At 37.6% G+C, this 14,274-nt stretch overlaps 1 protein-coding gene and 1 non-coding gene across 3 annotated transcripts; both read right to left on the bottom strand.

The window, feature by feature from the left end:
* Positions 1-4,308: 4,308 nt before the first annotated feature.
* Positions 4,309-6,723, bottom strand: LOC107795099 (E3 ubiquitin-protein ligase APD2-like). Of its 2 annotated transcripts, none has more exons than XM_016617680.2 (8): positions 6,548-6,723; positions 6,224-6,450; positions 6,049-6,145; positions 5,901-5,972; positions 5,415-5,635; positions 5,257-5,326; positions 4,843-5,137; positions 4,309-4,777 (listed from the first exon to the last, which is right to left on the bottom strand). In XM_016617680.2, the coding sequence occupies exons 1-8, from the start codon at positions 6,600-6,602 to the stop codon at positions 4,699-4,701; spliced, it is 1,116 nt and encodes a 371-aa protein (XP_016473166.1). In that variant the 5' UTR covers positions 6,603-6,723; the 3' UTR covers positions 4,309-4,698. The 2 variants fall into 2 exon arrangements, with proteins under 2 accessions (XP_016473166.1, XP_016473167.1); XM_016617681.2 differs by having other exon boundaries at positions 6,557-6,723.
* Positions 6,724-9,160: 2,437 nt separating this feature from the next.
* LOC142175051 (small nucleolar RNA R71) lies at positions 9,161-9,267 on the bottom strand. Its single transcript, XR_012704241.1, has one exon. It is a non-coding gene; the product is annotated as a small nucleolar RNA R71 (small nucleolar RNA).
* Positions 9,268-14,274: the final 5,007 nt, after the last annotated feature.

The raw sequence follows: 14,274 nt of genomic DNA, 5'->3' as shown, positions 1-14,274 counted from the left end.
TTGAGCGCAGAAAATAACTAGAATGAGTCCGTTATTTATAGGCAAGACAACACACATAACGTAATATTTAACCGCGCTATATATCCAAAACGTAGTATTTGACCGCGCTATGCTTTGCGTGTTAAAGGTTCTGGTGGGTACGAAACAACTTTATGTCAGTTGGGCAGCTTTTTCAGTTTGACAAGACAACACACAGTCATAACGTAGTATTTAATCGCATTATATATAGACATAACGTAGTATTTATCCGCACTATGCGTTGCGTGTTAAATGTTTTGATGGGTACGAAACAGCTTTATGTCAGTTGGGCAGCTTTTTCAGTTCGACAAGACAACACACAGTTGTAACGTAGTATTTAACCGCGCTATATATAGACATAATGTAGTATTTACCCGCACTATGCGTTGCGTGTTAAATGTTCTGACGGGTACGAAACAACTTTATGTCAGTTGGGCAGCTTTTTCAGTTCGACAAGACGACACACAGTCATAACGTAGTATTTAACCACGCTATATATAGACATAACGTAGTATTTACCCGCGCTATGCGTTGCGTGTTAAATGTTCTAACGGGTACGAAATAGCTTTATGTCAATTGGGCAGCTTTTTCAGTTTGACAAGACAACACACAGTCATAAATTAATCTGATTTATGAAATTTCAATGTTGTTTCCAGTTCTTTCGAATATATATATTTTTTTAATTATCATTAAAAAACTGAAATGGAGAAATTCAACTCATAATTAACAAACATAATTTTATTTTATAAATCTTGCAATATAAACAAAACAACTAAATATTACAACACAAACTCATTGATAGCTAGGCACAATAGAAGAACACCCACCACAAGCTTGATTACTATTGCCACCCAAAGGACATTTTCGACGGTCGTGTCCTATTTGCGAGCAGATACCACATCTACGCGCATAAACGGTATCACTAACATCCATTTGGTTCCGTATATGCGTTCTTTTCTTCACCTGTATTCTACGCAAATAGGACTTGTTACACACCATTTTAAATGGTTCAGGCTGCCATAATGCTCAGCACCCACTGGCTGCAACTGCCCACTATATGTGTTTAGGTACTTCGCAACACTATATTGTTGATCAACATAGTTGGTTACACCTAAACCAACTTGTTGAAAGCACTTGATGGCATGTGAGCAAGGCATGTGGTAGATGGACCATTTCCCACAAGAGCATAACCTTGTAGATTCATTTACAATATGTACATTATTACCCCGATTTTGATGGATAGCGGTGTAAACTTCAAAAACATTTCTTTCGTTATCATACTGCAAAAATGAGTGCCAATGCGCTCGCCGTCTGCTTGAACGACATCCGCACCATGGCTGTGACAGGTAATCCTCTTGTCGGCTTTAATAACCCGTTGAAAGACTCTGACACATTTGTAGTCAGACCTCCCCATCGTCTGCCACCCTCCGCATGCAAAGTCCACTTTTCAGGGTCATGTCACATTAACCAATGATAGGCTGCCTCGTCTTCTTACCTGATATATTCCATGTGCCTCCAGAATTTATGTTGTTGGTGGTCTGTTGCTGCCATCCACATCAAATCATGCAGATCCTTGTTGGGATATGCCTTCTGGAAATTGGCTTTAAAGTGCCTAACACAGTAACGATAGTAGGCATAAGTTTCTTGCCATGCAGGCAAGTTCTCCACAGAACTTAAGATACCACCGTACCGATCAGATATTAGACAAATACCGGAATGCTGTTTGACAACGTGCACTTTCAAGTGGTTCAAAAATAGCGTCCACGTCTCTTGGATTTTATTGGCACAAATAGCAAAAGTTAGAGGAAATATCTGTCCATTAGCATCTACTGTCACGGCTATCAACAGCTTGATATCGTACTTTCCAAAGACATGAGTGTCGTCTATGGATATTACAGGCCGACAATGCGAAAAACCATCAATTGCTGGTTTAAATGCCCAGAACACGTAATTGAATATATATTCTGGTTTACCCGGAATCCGCTCAAGCTTCCATTCAACAACCGTCCCGGGGTTAAACTGCTGCAGTGCAGCCATGTACCTAGGTAGATCTGCAAATGACTTATCCCAGTTACCATAGACTATTTCAAACACTCGTTTGCACCCGAGATATGCCTTTCTTTTAGTAATGGTATGGCCATGTTCCTGACGGACTGCTGTAATACACTCTTTGATTTTGTACCTTATGAACGCTTCGATGTGTGGAATAAGAACAAGAGAAATCAAGTTAATATCTAAGTTGAAGTGATTCCCGTTGAATGTGTCCATTTCGCATGTGTGGGTGGGAATGTATTTACCCACTTTCCACAGACCTGTTTCTTCTTGCTTGCACGCAACATCCAATGACATGGCCAAAACCACCTGCGACAAACAACCTTGTATACAACCGGACTTGACTCCCATACCGTCATCTCACGATACTTTTTTACGTTGTGCATTTTACAAGCCCTGCTTAGGTGCGCTTTATCAGGAAAAAGCATGCCCTTTGCAAGCACCGTTGGTCTAGACTCATCCCACATTGCTGTCCGAATTTCATCAAAATCCCTTGTGAGAGCTTACACATCCGGCATGCTTGTCAAGTTATCAAGGTAAGGAATCTCCCTTGAATGAAACGACACTTGGGACTCGTACACTCTTCGTCTAGGGGGTGGAGTATACTCTCTCGTCAAATCAGGTCATTCATTCTCATCCTCTTCATCACCATCCTCACGAGGAAAGGGTGCCTCGTCTCCAGATTCATCAACATTGTTGTCGTAATCACTGTTCTCTTCCTCACTTTATGCATCTGCCAGATCCCGATTTAATACGTCATCTTCGGGAAATTGAGTGAGTACATGTGGTTCAACTTGCTCGTTTTCACTGCACAATCAACAAAATAATAAGCTACTGAAATTAATAAATACTTTCCATATAGCTGTATCACTTCACTTACAAGTCGTAATGTGATGAAATTCCATGATGGACATTTTTATTTAGGTGATGACTACCGGATGGACCACCATGATCCAACATACCAAAACTATGCTTGGGTTCATAATTTGTAAATTCATATCCGGCATGTATCCCTTGTTAAATATATGAGCGTTAATACAAATTCAATACAACAAAAATGTACATCGTAACACAAAGGAAAATTGAAGCTTACCACTCGTCTTGTGAATTATGTAAAGCAGGTGGGGATAAGTTTAAATCAAGGAAAACTCTTTCATCCAGAACCTGTCCGGCAAAAACTCCTCCAAAATAATCAGCCGATGATAGGGGGTTATCCGGAACCTGTCCGGCAACCTCGTTGTTGGAACGTCTTCGACCTTGACGTACATATCCAACGTTTTGATTACAAGATATTCCCGGTATTCATCCGGAGTCCTCAAAAAATCCCTCAAAGTTTCATCATCGTAGATGTTTAACTTCGAGTAAAAAGCAGCCCCTTGCGGAATGACGGAATACGGATATCTTCCGGTTACATTAAGTATCACTGAACGTTTCCTCACACCCATTTTTTTTGCATAACAACGATATCAATTTATCGTACTCTATTGTAAATGGTAATTTAACATGACCCTGTGGAGATAAACTATACCTCACAGATTTATTTTCCATCACAACCTCACCCCCCAATATAATGAAACTCTTATTCTACGCTCTTCAGATATTACGGAAAAAATGCTTCAAAATTTAACAACAAGAAAAAATTGAATGGGAGTTAAAAAAATTTGTGAACGAATTTTTCTAAAATCCTAATCACTTTATATAGGAAATGGCTAGCCCGGAATATGAAATTTTTTTTGACGTATAGCGTTCTTTGAATCCAAAAAAAACAATATTTAGGTTTTGTGTGCAGTGGTCCCGGAACAATTGTACTCCGTCATTTAAGATTCCTTTCTTGTCATAGGAATGATTGAAATTTTGGCCTTTACTCTTGTACTTCAACGGAAAATTTTGATTTGTACGAGAATAAAATTACTCTACTTCAACTTACTGCGTATGTTATGGGAGTCATGTCCTATGTCACAGTGCCCCAGTTGCTTGTTTTCTAATCTCTACTACAGTATCTGATTACCAAGCTGACATCTCAGAATCTTTTCATAGCCGGAAGTTTTATTAAAGAAATTAATTTCTAAAATGGATTGCTGGTACTGGAATATCCAAATACATCAGCTAACAAGAAATACTTTTCTAGGGACTAAGAATTACTATTGTTTTTGACCCTATACTTTAATTGGTTTAGTAAAATAATCTTTACTAATAGCCTGATGAGAAGAAATGGTTTTCTCTATGTAACAACGACAATTCCTCGATATCTTATTCATTCTGAAACAACATATATTATCTTTGTGCATCTTGGTTAACAGAGAGACCCCCTATTTTTACCTTGTATGTACCCATACAGTGACATTGTGACAATACTTAAAAGCTCACTAATAAATAATGCCTTAGAAAGAACAATCCATCCCTTTAAGACACCAAAAAAACCAGGCCGAACTTGTAACCCGTTCGCTTCCACAAATGACAACCTGTATTTCAAATAACTGGTCATCTCTCTAGGGATCATTAATTTTGCTATGATTCTACAGTTTACTGTTTACAAACCTATGGAATTGCTAACAGTTCATAGGTACTGATTACACATATCCACAACTTCATTAAAAATTTCCAGAAAGCAAAAAAACATCCTCCTGTTTAAGGAATGATCAACTTTCTAACTTTGTAAATTGGCCTTCTGCACACTGGGCACACCCTACTTTCAACATCCATGATCCTGCAAGAAATTCCGCCTATGAGAATTTTCATTACTATATTCTATCTGTGAAAAGAATAATTTACCTCTGAGCACATTCCTGGCAAGTTGCACAATGACCACAAGGAACAAAGAAGCAGTTTCTTGTATTGTCATAGCAAATAACACATATTCTCCCATCATATAAATCCTCTGAAGAGCTTGATTTTCCAGAATTTGACTCTTCTTCACATGTTCCGTAAATTGATCCTAATTCCTTATGCGGCAACATTGGATCGGTCTCGGTTATTTCTCTTGTTACCGGTGTTTCTTCTACATAGCTCTCATTATCACAAGCTCCCAAAGATTTCAGTATAAAGCAAATGATTATTACAGCTATTCCTGCCACACATTATTAGGTAAGGCCAACATTTTAACTACTAGTCAAATTCTTGATCTTACTAACTTTTAATATAACATAATGGTAATTATCTTGAGACTTTAGTTGCCTGAGAGATTACCTAAAATTCCAACATAAGTGACAAGACGGGCAATGTAAGATATTGCAACAGACATTCCAGACAGATCTTGCTGCAGTAGACACATCGATCGTTAAGCTCTTAAATTTCGATGAACATTGTCTGCCATGCTTGATGTTTTAAGAAAAGTTTGGACTTACAGTATCAGGTGTTGCCAGAACAACGTATTGGGTGGAAGGGTATGACAGATCGAGGCGACAAGGTTCATTTTTTGTCGAACAAATACTCTTTGCTTTCTTTATGTTGTACATTGTTGATGAAATGTTCACATTCATGAGCAGTATGACACCTTTGGAGTTTTGATTTGTGATGCCAATGTTGTACCTGTCATCTTCCTCAATTCTGTATGTTGCTTCTATACCTTAACCAACAAGGGTTTAATTAATTCAAGGTTGTAGGCAAATCTATTACAATCAACTAGAAACAAAAGAAAGCAAGATGAATTGTATAGGACTGTCACTATACAATAAGGGTCTATTACAATCAACTAGAAACAAAAGAAACCAAGTGAAATTAACTTCTTAAGCTCCCTACCAAATCAAACACCATCACATAATAGGAAAACAAGATAGTACATAGTTACAAAAAGCATATACTAGTGCAAATTTAAGCTGTTACCAACTTACCATATGTTGTTCCATTTGAAACATCAAATCTAGCAGAGTTTGTTGACAGCACTTGTTCATGCATTCGATCCCCTGTTGAAGACAAAAATGACATACTTATTGGCATATCTAGTTTTCGACTTCATTACGTATACCAAACTCTTGGTACCTTTGATTAAAGACACTTCAAGTTGACTCAAAATACTGCTTTGTGCTTGCCATTTTATTCCGATTCTTGAACCTTTGTTCAGCCACAGAGAAAACCCCTGTATTCAAATCAGTGACTTTTAAGCATATATCCTTTAAATGGATGATGACAAAGCACAAGATTTGTTCATGCAAACCTTGCCACTGTATGATCCAACAACCACGAATCTCGACGAGCTCCATTTGGCTTCTACACTTAATTCAGGCTTCTCTGAGAACCCATAAATGGAAACTCCTGTCTTGTCATCATCTCTTACCTCAACCTGCTTCACAAACAGAGAACTCACCCTAAGCAATCGCGATGTGTTAGGTCCAAGAACCATGTGACAATCGCCATAAAGCCCGTATCTTATGCTAAACAACACTGCGATAGAAAAAAGAAAGAAAAAAAACAAAATGTGTGTGCATTAGAAAGGAGTTCAATGAAGAGATAAAAGCATAAAAAATTGGATATTACATGCCACAAATACATATAGGTAGCAGGGCGAGTAAACGAGTCAATTTCTCTTGCCACATCCAACAATAATAGCAATAACGATAATGCTAATGATGCATGAGAAGAGGGTAATCCCCTCTGTGAAAAATGAAACTTGAAGCTGCAGGAGGTGGCATGGAAGACTATTCATAAGGGAATCATCAAATGCTGATAACTCCATATTATAGGAGGAAAAAAAGAATGGCTAGTTAGTAGAAATTCACCTTTCCTTTTTTGTGCAGCTAACTGTTCTATGTAAGAAAGGTGGGTATTATGAATGTTAGGTATTAGTAGTTCTATCAGAATTCTTGTTGAGAACTGTACTTTACATTCAATATTAAAATGGACCATTACTTCTTTTTCTTTACTAATTATCATTTTCAGAAGTCCCAATATCACTTTTCTATTTCAAAGGAATTTGAATGAATTCAAGTTTGCCAAATATAAGCTAATGAAAAAAGTAAAAGGTTTAAAATTTATAGGATTAACAAGATTTTGGCACAAATTGCTTTTTGCTCCATTCTATGAGCTTAACAAAGAAAAAAGAAAAAAGGACTTTTGACCCATAAACTAAATGTAAATGACTTACCAAAAGCACCCTTTAGAATTTTTTGATTTTAGATATGTCATGTTATTTCTATAGAGCATATCATAAGGGGTAAAATCAAAATATCAAATATAAAGAGTTTACAACTATAGTATGTGTATTTATATGTATATTACCTCACATTTTACTCATATTTCGTGAGTTTTGTATGTGTAATGTAATGATTTATTCTAATTCGTGGTGTTTTCATGTGTAGGAGTCAAATGAAAGTGATTTGAAAATTTTACATGCAAATTAAAGAAAAAATGGAAGAATTTAGAGGAAGTACGAGTTTGGTGTCCAGGTTCATGCCATGGACCAACCAAAACACCAAGGGCAACGGAGCACAAAAGTGAAAAACATTTGGTGCCCAAGTTCGTGCTAGGCACCAAACCAAAACGTCGTTGACAGCAGGCTAAGAAGTTAAGTGTCCAGCTTCGCGCAAAGCGTGACGCCCAAGGGCGAATTTTGTTCTAATTCAGCTGGGACTTCGTGATTCCAACCCTACACATCCCCAACATGTATAAAAGGGGTTCTAATCCTTTTTTTTGGGGGGGGGAGGGGGGCATTATTTGGTCGCGAGAACAATACATAGAACATTATGGAGCAAGAATTCTCAGCTTTTCTTCATCTTTCTTAGTATTTTCAATTATTCAAACACTTGTGAAATTGTTTAATTTTATCACGAATGGCTAAAACCATAAGTTTTGGGGTTGTGATTTATCCATGAATATTGTTGTTCGAAGTTGACTTTACCTTGATTATATATATGGTTGTTTCTTCAAATCTGTGATTAATTGCTCAATTGTCTGACCAATAGTTAGGCTCTATTTACTATCTATGCTATGCATTGGAAAACTACATCTAAATTAGAAAAGAATTAAAGAGGGAATGATCTTAACTCTAAATGGGGGCGGATCTGTGGTTAGGATAGAAATATACCTAGTCATCATGTTCAATTGAATATCGTAATCTTAATAGATTGATTCTATAGGAATATATGCGTTAATCTATTTTGAATAGGCGAATAGTAATTTGGGAGAATACTACGAGAGCAATTATTCGATTAATTAGCAACCATGAGCAAATTATATGAAAGGGAGAGTTAACAAAAATGCAATAGGATTGGTGAATCGATCACAATCTTGGAATATTCATCTCTACTGAATACACAACAATTATTTTGTTGCTTGATTAATGAGTAACTTTTTAGAATTATTTCTTAGTACAATCACACTTTTGAACTCTAATTGACTCGACTGAATAATAATCTTGGTGAAACTGATGGGTAGTTAACACAAGTTTCTGTGGGTTCGATAATTGATTTATCACTTTATTACTTGTACGACCACGTATACTTGCGTGTGCATTTGGGAGCAACAAGTTTTGGCATCGTTGCATGGGACTTGAATATTGACTATTTTACTAGCTTTTACTTTAGTTGTTTATTTCTTCAAGTATAACGTTCTTATTGGTTGCTCTGGTCTCAGGAACTTTGATTGAATCTGAAGGGTCAGGAGCTAGGATAGACTTCAAGGCTTTGACCCCGAACTTGAGAAAACATTTCACAGAAGGTTGAGAGAGGCAAAGGACACAGATAATCTTCAGGCACTTGCTCAACTACTTGTGAATATGGTAGAAGAGCAACATATGGCTGTTCAGAAGGTGGCGATGCCCAGCATTGCTAATATCATTTCCAGCATTATGAAGCCTAGAATCACTAGGCATTTTGAGCTAAAATAGAGCATGATCCAGTTACTACATGCAAATGGGCAATATTTGGGTCTTCCACACGAGTATCCACAACAACGCATCCTGGACTTCTTGGAAATTAGTGATACTTATATCACTATCTGAGTCACTCCAAACTATGTGAGGCTTGCACTGTTCCCTTTTTCTCTATTGGGCGAAGCAAATCAGTGGTTGAAGGCGGAACCAGCTAGTTCTATTACATCATGAAATGATCTGGTTAGGAAATTTTTGGTACGATTCTTCCCTTTAGGCAAAATTGCAAAGATCAGAAGTGAGATCATAGCCTTCGAACAGAAGTCGGGTGAGTCTTTATATTCATCTTGGGAGAGATTCAATAGGCTGCTCAGAGATTGTCCTCATCATAACTAGAAAAATGAAGTGTTGGCTCATACCTTCATAGAAGGGCTACATCTAGAGACAAAAGTTGTGGTGGACGTTGCAGCGAGAGGTCAGGTGTTGGAGAAAAGCTTTAATGAAATTTATGCATTATTGAATAAATTCTCCAAAAGTAATCCTGATTAGCAAGGAGAGATAGGTAGGCACACAACTCAAAAGTTTGCAGGGGTCTTCGAGTTAGATGTTGTTTCGGCATTATCAGTGCAGGTTATCACATTGGCCAAACAAGCCAATAAGAAGACCTTGGTTATTAATAATCAACAAGCTCAGCTAGTGCAGCAGGTATTTTGTGAAGTCTGTGGAGAAGGTTACATGAGAAATCTATGCCCAGCAAATCCAAAGTCTGAATGTTTTGTGGGTAATGCAAATCGAGCCAAGGAAAATCAGTATATGGACACTTACAATCCTAACTGGAGGAACCACCCAAACTTTTATTAGGGTGGAAATCAAGGTGCTCAGAATCAGTACAAGCCACAAGCTCCTCAACAGCAATATAGACTACCATAGGCTATACAACCCACGAATTCAACGAGTCATATTGAGGAGATGCTAAAGTAGTTGAGGGCTGACCAGCAGGCCCAAGCAGCAGCTATGAAAAATTTGGAGCGACAAATGGGGCAACTTGCTAGTGCCCAAAATAATCGACCAACTGGAGCTCTTCATAGTGATACTAAGCCTAATCCTAAGGATCAAGTCAATACGGTTACCTTGAAAAATGGAAGAGTATTAGAATAAGTTCGAAAGAAAAAGAAGTATACGGCAAGTCTTGAAGGAGAATTAGTTCCCAAGCTAGTTGAGGAGAATGAGAAAGAAAGCAAAAGATCAGAACCAATAATTATGACAAGGCCACAACCTCCGTTTTCACAAAGATTGCAGAAGAAAAAAGATGATGCTAGGTACAAGAAATTCTTAGATATTTTGATCCAATTGCGTGTGAATTTGCCTTTGGTGGAAATTTTGCAGGAAGTGCCTAAGTGTCCAAAGTATCTCATAGATATTGTGGCAAACAAGCAACATACAGAGTTTGAAACAGTTTCACTTACTGAAGAGTGCAGTGCTAGAGTTCAGAGCAAACTTCCTCCTAAGTTAAAGGATCCTGGGAGTTTCACAATTCCTTTGTCTTTTGGGAAACAAGAAGAGTAGAGCCCTGTGTGATTTAGGGGCTAGTATAAATTTGATGCTATTATCGTTGTTCAAGTAACTCAGATTAGGGGTCCTTAGACCTACTACAATCACTTACAGTTGGTAGATAGGTCACTAGTTATGCCAGAAGGAATTATTGAGGATGTGTTAGTTCGAGTGGGAAAGTTTATTCTTCCTGCTGATTTTATTGTTCTTGATTATGAGGCAGATGAGGAAGTGCCCATTATTTTGGAGCGATCGTTCTTAGCTACTGGTGGAGCGATTATTGATGTGAAGGAAGGGAAGTTGAAGATGAGAGTTGATGATGAGGAAATCATTTTTAATGTGTACAAGGCACTTAAGCTCCCTAATCATTATGAGGACTTGTGCATGATTACCGTGTAGAATCGAAGGGGATAGAGTAGAGTCCTTATGTAAATTGTAGTGATATAGATGGGACAACTGAGTTAGAGGAGGTGGTGTTGCAAGTTGAGTGTGCAAAGATGATTGAGAATAGAACCAGAGATGAAAGAGGAGATCTTCCTAGAACTTGAAAAAAGGATAGACTTCATGGGAGAAAGAAGAAGCAAAAGCGCCCAGCCTAAGCAGAGTAGCAGAGTCCTGTCATGACTATAAATAAGGCGCTTGTTGGGAGGAACCCCGGATTATATTTTATTTTTTCTAATTTTCTTTATAGTGTCAAGTTGTGTGTTGTTTTTATTTTGCAAAGTAGGGGAAGTCTGAGTGCGCGAAGTTAAAGATGAGGAGCTTGTTTGATCTTAAGTGTGGGGTCGTCCTGGCCCTTAATATTGAGAATCATATGCTAGCTAGGCCTAGAGGGTCTCAGGGAGTATTTCTCACCCTTATTTTAATATTTTTCTCTGTGATCATGTATCGAGGACTATGCATAATATAAGTGTAGGGTGGGGGAACTACTTTCTATAATGTAATTGTATAAAACTGTTTTTTATTAGTTTTTCTTTGTTTTTATTTTAGGAACCCATCATAGAAATAGTCTAGTTTCTTCAACAACAAAAAATGGGAAAAGAAAAAAATCAAAAAAAGCTCGGACTTTTCTCGACGATGGATCTTTTGGATAGTTTTTTTGAGGGATTAAAGTCCGATTAAAAGCACCAAAAAGATTTTTTTTTTTAGGATAGTTAGGTAGTATCCCTTGGGTTTTCTTTGGGCACCAATTCTTTTCCGAGGGTGTAGCTTGAACCGGGTATTTTGTTTTAATTTTTTAGGAGTAGGATAAGAAGAAAATTGAGTTGCTCTGAGGTACCTATAGGCATGTTTGGTACTGGCACATTAGGCTATGGCATGCACTTTGTCTTCCTATTATATTTGACTTCAATTGTGATGCCTAAGTAATATAAATAGCCTATTCTGTGACGCCTTTTCTTAGTTGATTGACTTGCATGTCACCTAGTGCATTATTGCTCAAAAATTCTCAAGTACATATGCTTGCTTGACTTGAGAGTTGAACAGAACAGTCCTGATTGAGTCATGTGCAATGTATGTGCGAGGATTCGTGATATTCTGTGCTATCCTATGGAGTCTAGAACTTGCCATGTGTGTTAATCTAAGAGAAAACATTAAGTTGTGCTAGTATAGGAGATGGAATAGGCAGTTCTTTGCTTTATCATAAATGTGCTTGTCACTTACAAATAAAATTTCTCTGTTATTAGTCCCTTGAGCCTGTGGAACTTTTCCTTCACACCCATATTACAAACCGTACTTATTTTGTCTTAACTTATGCTTGTTGAATATTTACCTCCGAAAGCATTTAGTTGCTAGTAAGGTGAGAGATTGAGAAATATATTTTGAGTGAAACCATGGAAGGGCCCATAAGGTGCACTAATATTGTGAAAAATATCACTAGCCGATGAACCTTAATGTATGGAGTGTGTGCAAAAAAAAGAGACAAGGAAATTGCAATGAAAAGTACAAATAATGTTGATAGTTAAAAAGAAAAAAAAGTACACCTCCTAATCTTACTAATTCGTGCTAGTGGGGATGTAGAAGTACTTAATTAAAAAAAAGGTTATGTTGTGTATGGTTTGTAGTGAGTGAATTGATTGAGAAGAATGTATACTTGATTCTTGAGTGTAGTGTATTAAAGTGCTTAGGAGGGTTAGTCACTATTCCTAAATATATCTTACCTGTCCCTTAGCCTACATTACAACCCATAAAATCCTAATTGATCCTAGACTTGGCTAGCTTAGATTAGTAGAGATGTATGGTACGACCACAGGATACACATGAATTTATTTGTAAGAGTGAGCGAATTTTGCACAATTGTGTGATGTCCTTAATTTATGTTCAAAGTCGTACTTGAATGTGTGGACTACATTTATATTCACTCTCTTGTTAGTTGGTGAGGTACATGATCTCATCACGGATTGGTAATATTATTAACTTCTCTTGATTGGTGAGTGCACGAGTTGAGGGTGCTTGGTGGTAATGAGTCGGCTCTTGAGGTAGGGTGGTTATGGGTAGGTTGTTGGAATTGGTTGACTTAAGAAACTTATACTTGGGCATGTTTAAAATGGAAAGAATGTGAATTTCGTATGCTCATGCTTGATTGTCGGTATCAACCATAGTCAAGGGTAAAGTGTATGATTAAAATTTGAATTGCTCCTCCATAGTTGATGTGTTAGTTGATGGGGTGTAGTTGAGAGTCCCATTGCTTAAGAGCGAGAAAGAGTTTAAGTGTGGGTGTTGATATTCGGCACAAATTATGTGTATTTATATGCATATCGCCTCGCATATTACTCATATGTCACGGGTTTTGTATGTGTAATGTAATGATTTATTCTAATTCGTGGTGTTTTTATGTGTAGGAGTCAAATGAAAGTGATTTGGAAAATTTGCATGCAAATTAAAGTAAAAATGGAAGAATTTGGAGGAAGTACAAGTTTGGTGCCCAGGTTCGCGCCAGGTACCAACCAAAACGCCAAGGGCAGCAGAGCAAAAAAGTGGAAAACGTTCGGTGCCCAGGTTCGCGCTAGGAACCAATCAAAATGTCGTTGGCAGTAGGCTAAGAAATTCAGTGTCCATCTTTGCGCCAGGCGCAAAGCGTGACGCCCAAGGGCTGATTTTGTCCTAATTTGGCTGGTGTCACGATCCCAATTGCCCTCAGTAGGATGTCTTGACGACACCTAGTCTCTACGACTAAGTAAGCCTAGCATTTGATAACAATTAAACAGAAATAATTAACAAAATACTAAAACAAGACTGAATAACTAATATAAACGTCCGAAACAAAATCCACCACAATACACTTCCCAAAACTGGTGGAACAGAGTCATAAGCTTTACAAAGTAAGCTAAAGTGTCCAGTACATCACTGTTTGAAAACAGTAACTAAGAATAAGGAAAGGTGACTTTGAGGCCTGCGGACGTGGAGCAGGTATACCTTAAAGTCTCCAAAGCAACAACTCAAATTACTCTAGTGTCCGGCATGAGCAGACGTACCTAGATTTGCACTAAAATTGTGCTAAAATATAGTTTGAGTACACCACAACGGTACCCAGTAAGTATCAATTCTAACCTCGGTAGAGTAGTGACGAGGCCAGGTCAAGACACCTACTATAATATAAATAACATAATAAAACCATAAGAACAGATAAAATGGAAAGCGGAGAAATAACTGATACAAAACAAGAATAATATGAACTAATACCGAAAATTAAACATGGGAATAACATAAAAGAAGCAGCTAAAGAGAACTAAGACGATCATATACACACAACAACTGCTAAACAAGGAAGAATAAGTCAACAAGGAACGTTTTCACCAAAACTACTTGCAAAATGAGATAAACAAAAAGAATCACAATGAGGTACCACCTCG

This window comes from Nicotiana tabacum, chromosome 20 (genome assembly GCF_000715075.1).
Source record: "Nicotiana tabacum cultivar K326 chromosome 20, ASM71507v2, whole genome shotgun sequence".
Lineage (NCBI taxonomy): Eukaryota > Viridiplantae > Streptophyta > Magnoliopsida > Solanales > Solanaceae > Nicotiana > Nicotiana tabacum.
This window is presented reverse-complemented; position numbering and strand designations above follow the sequence as displayed.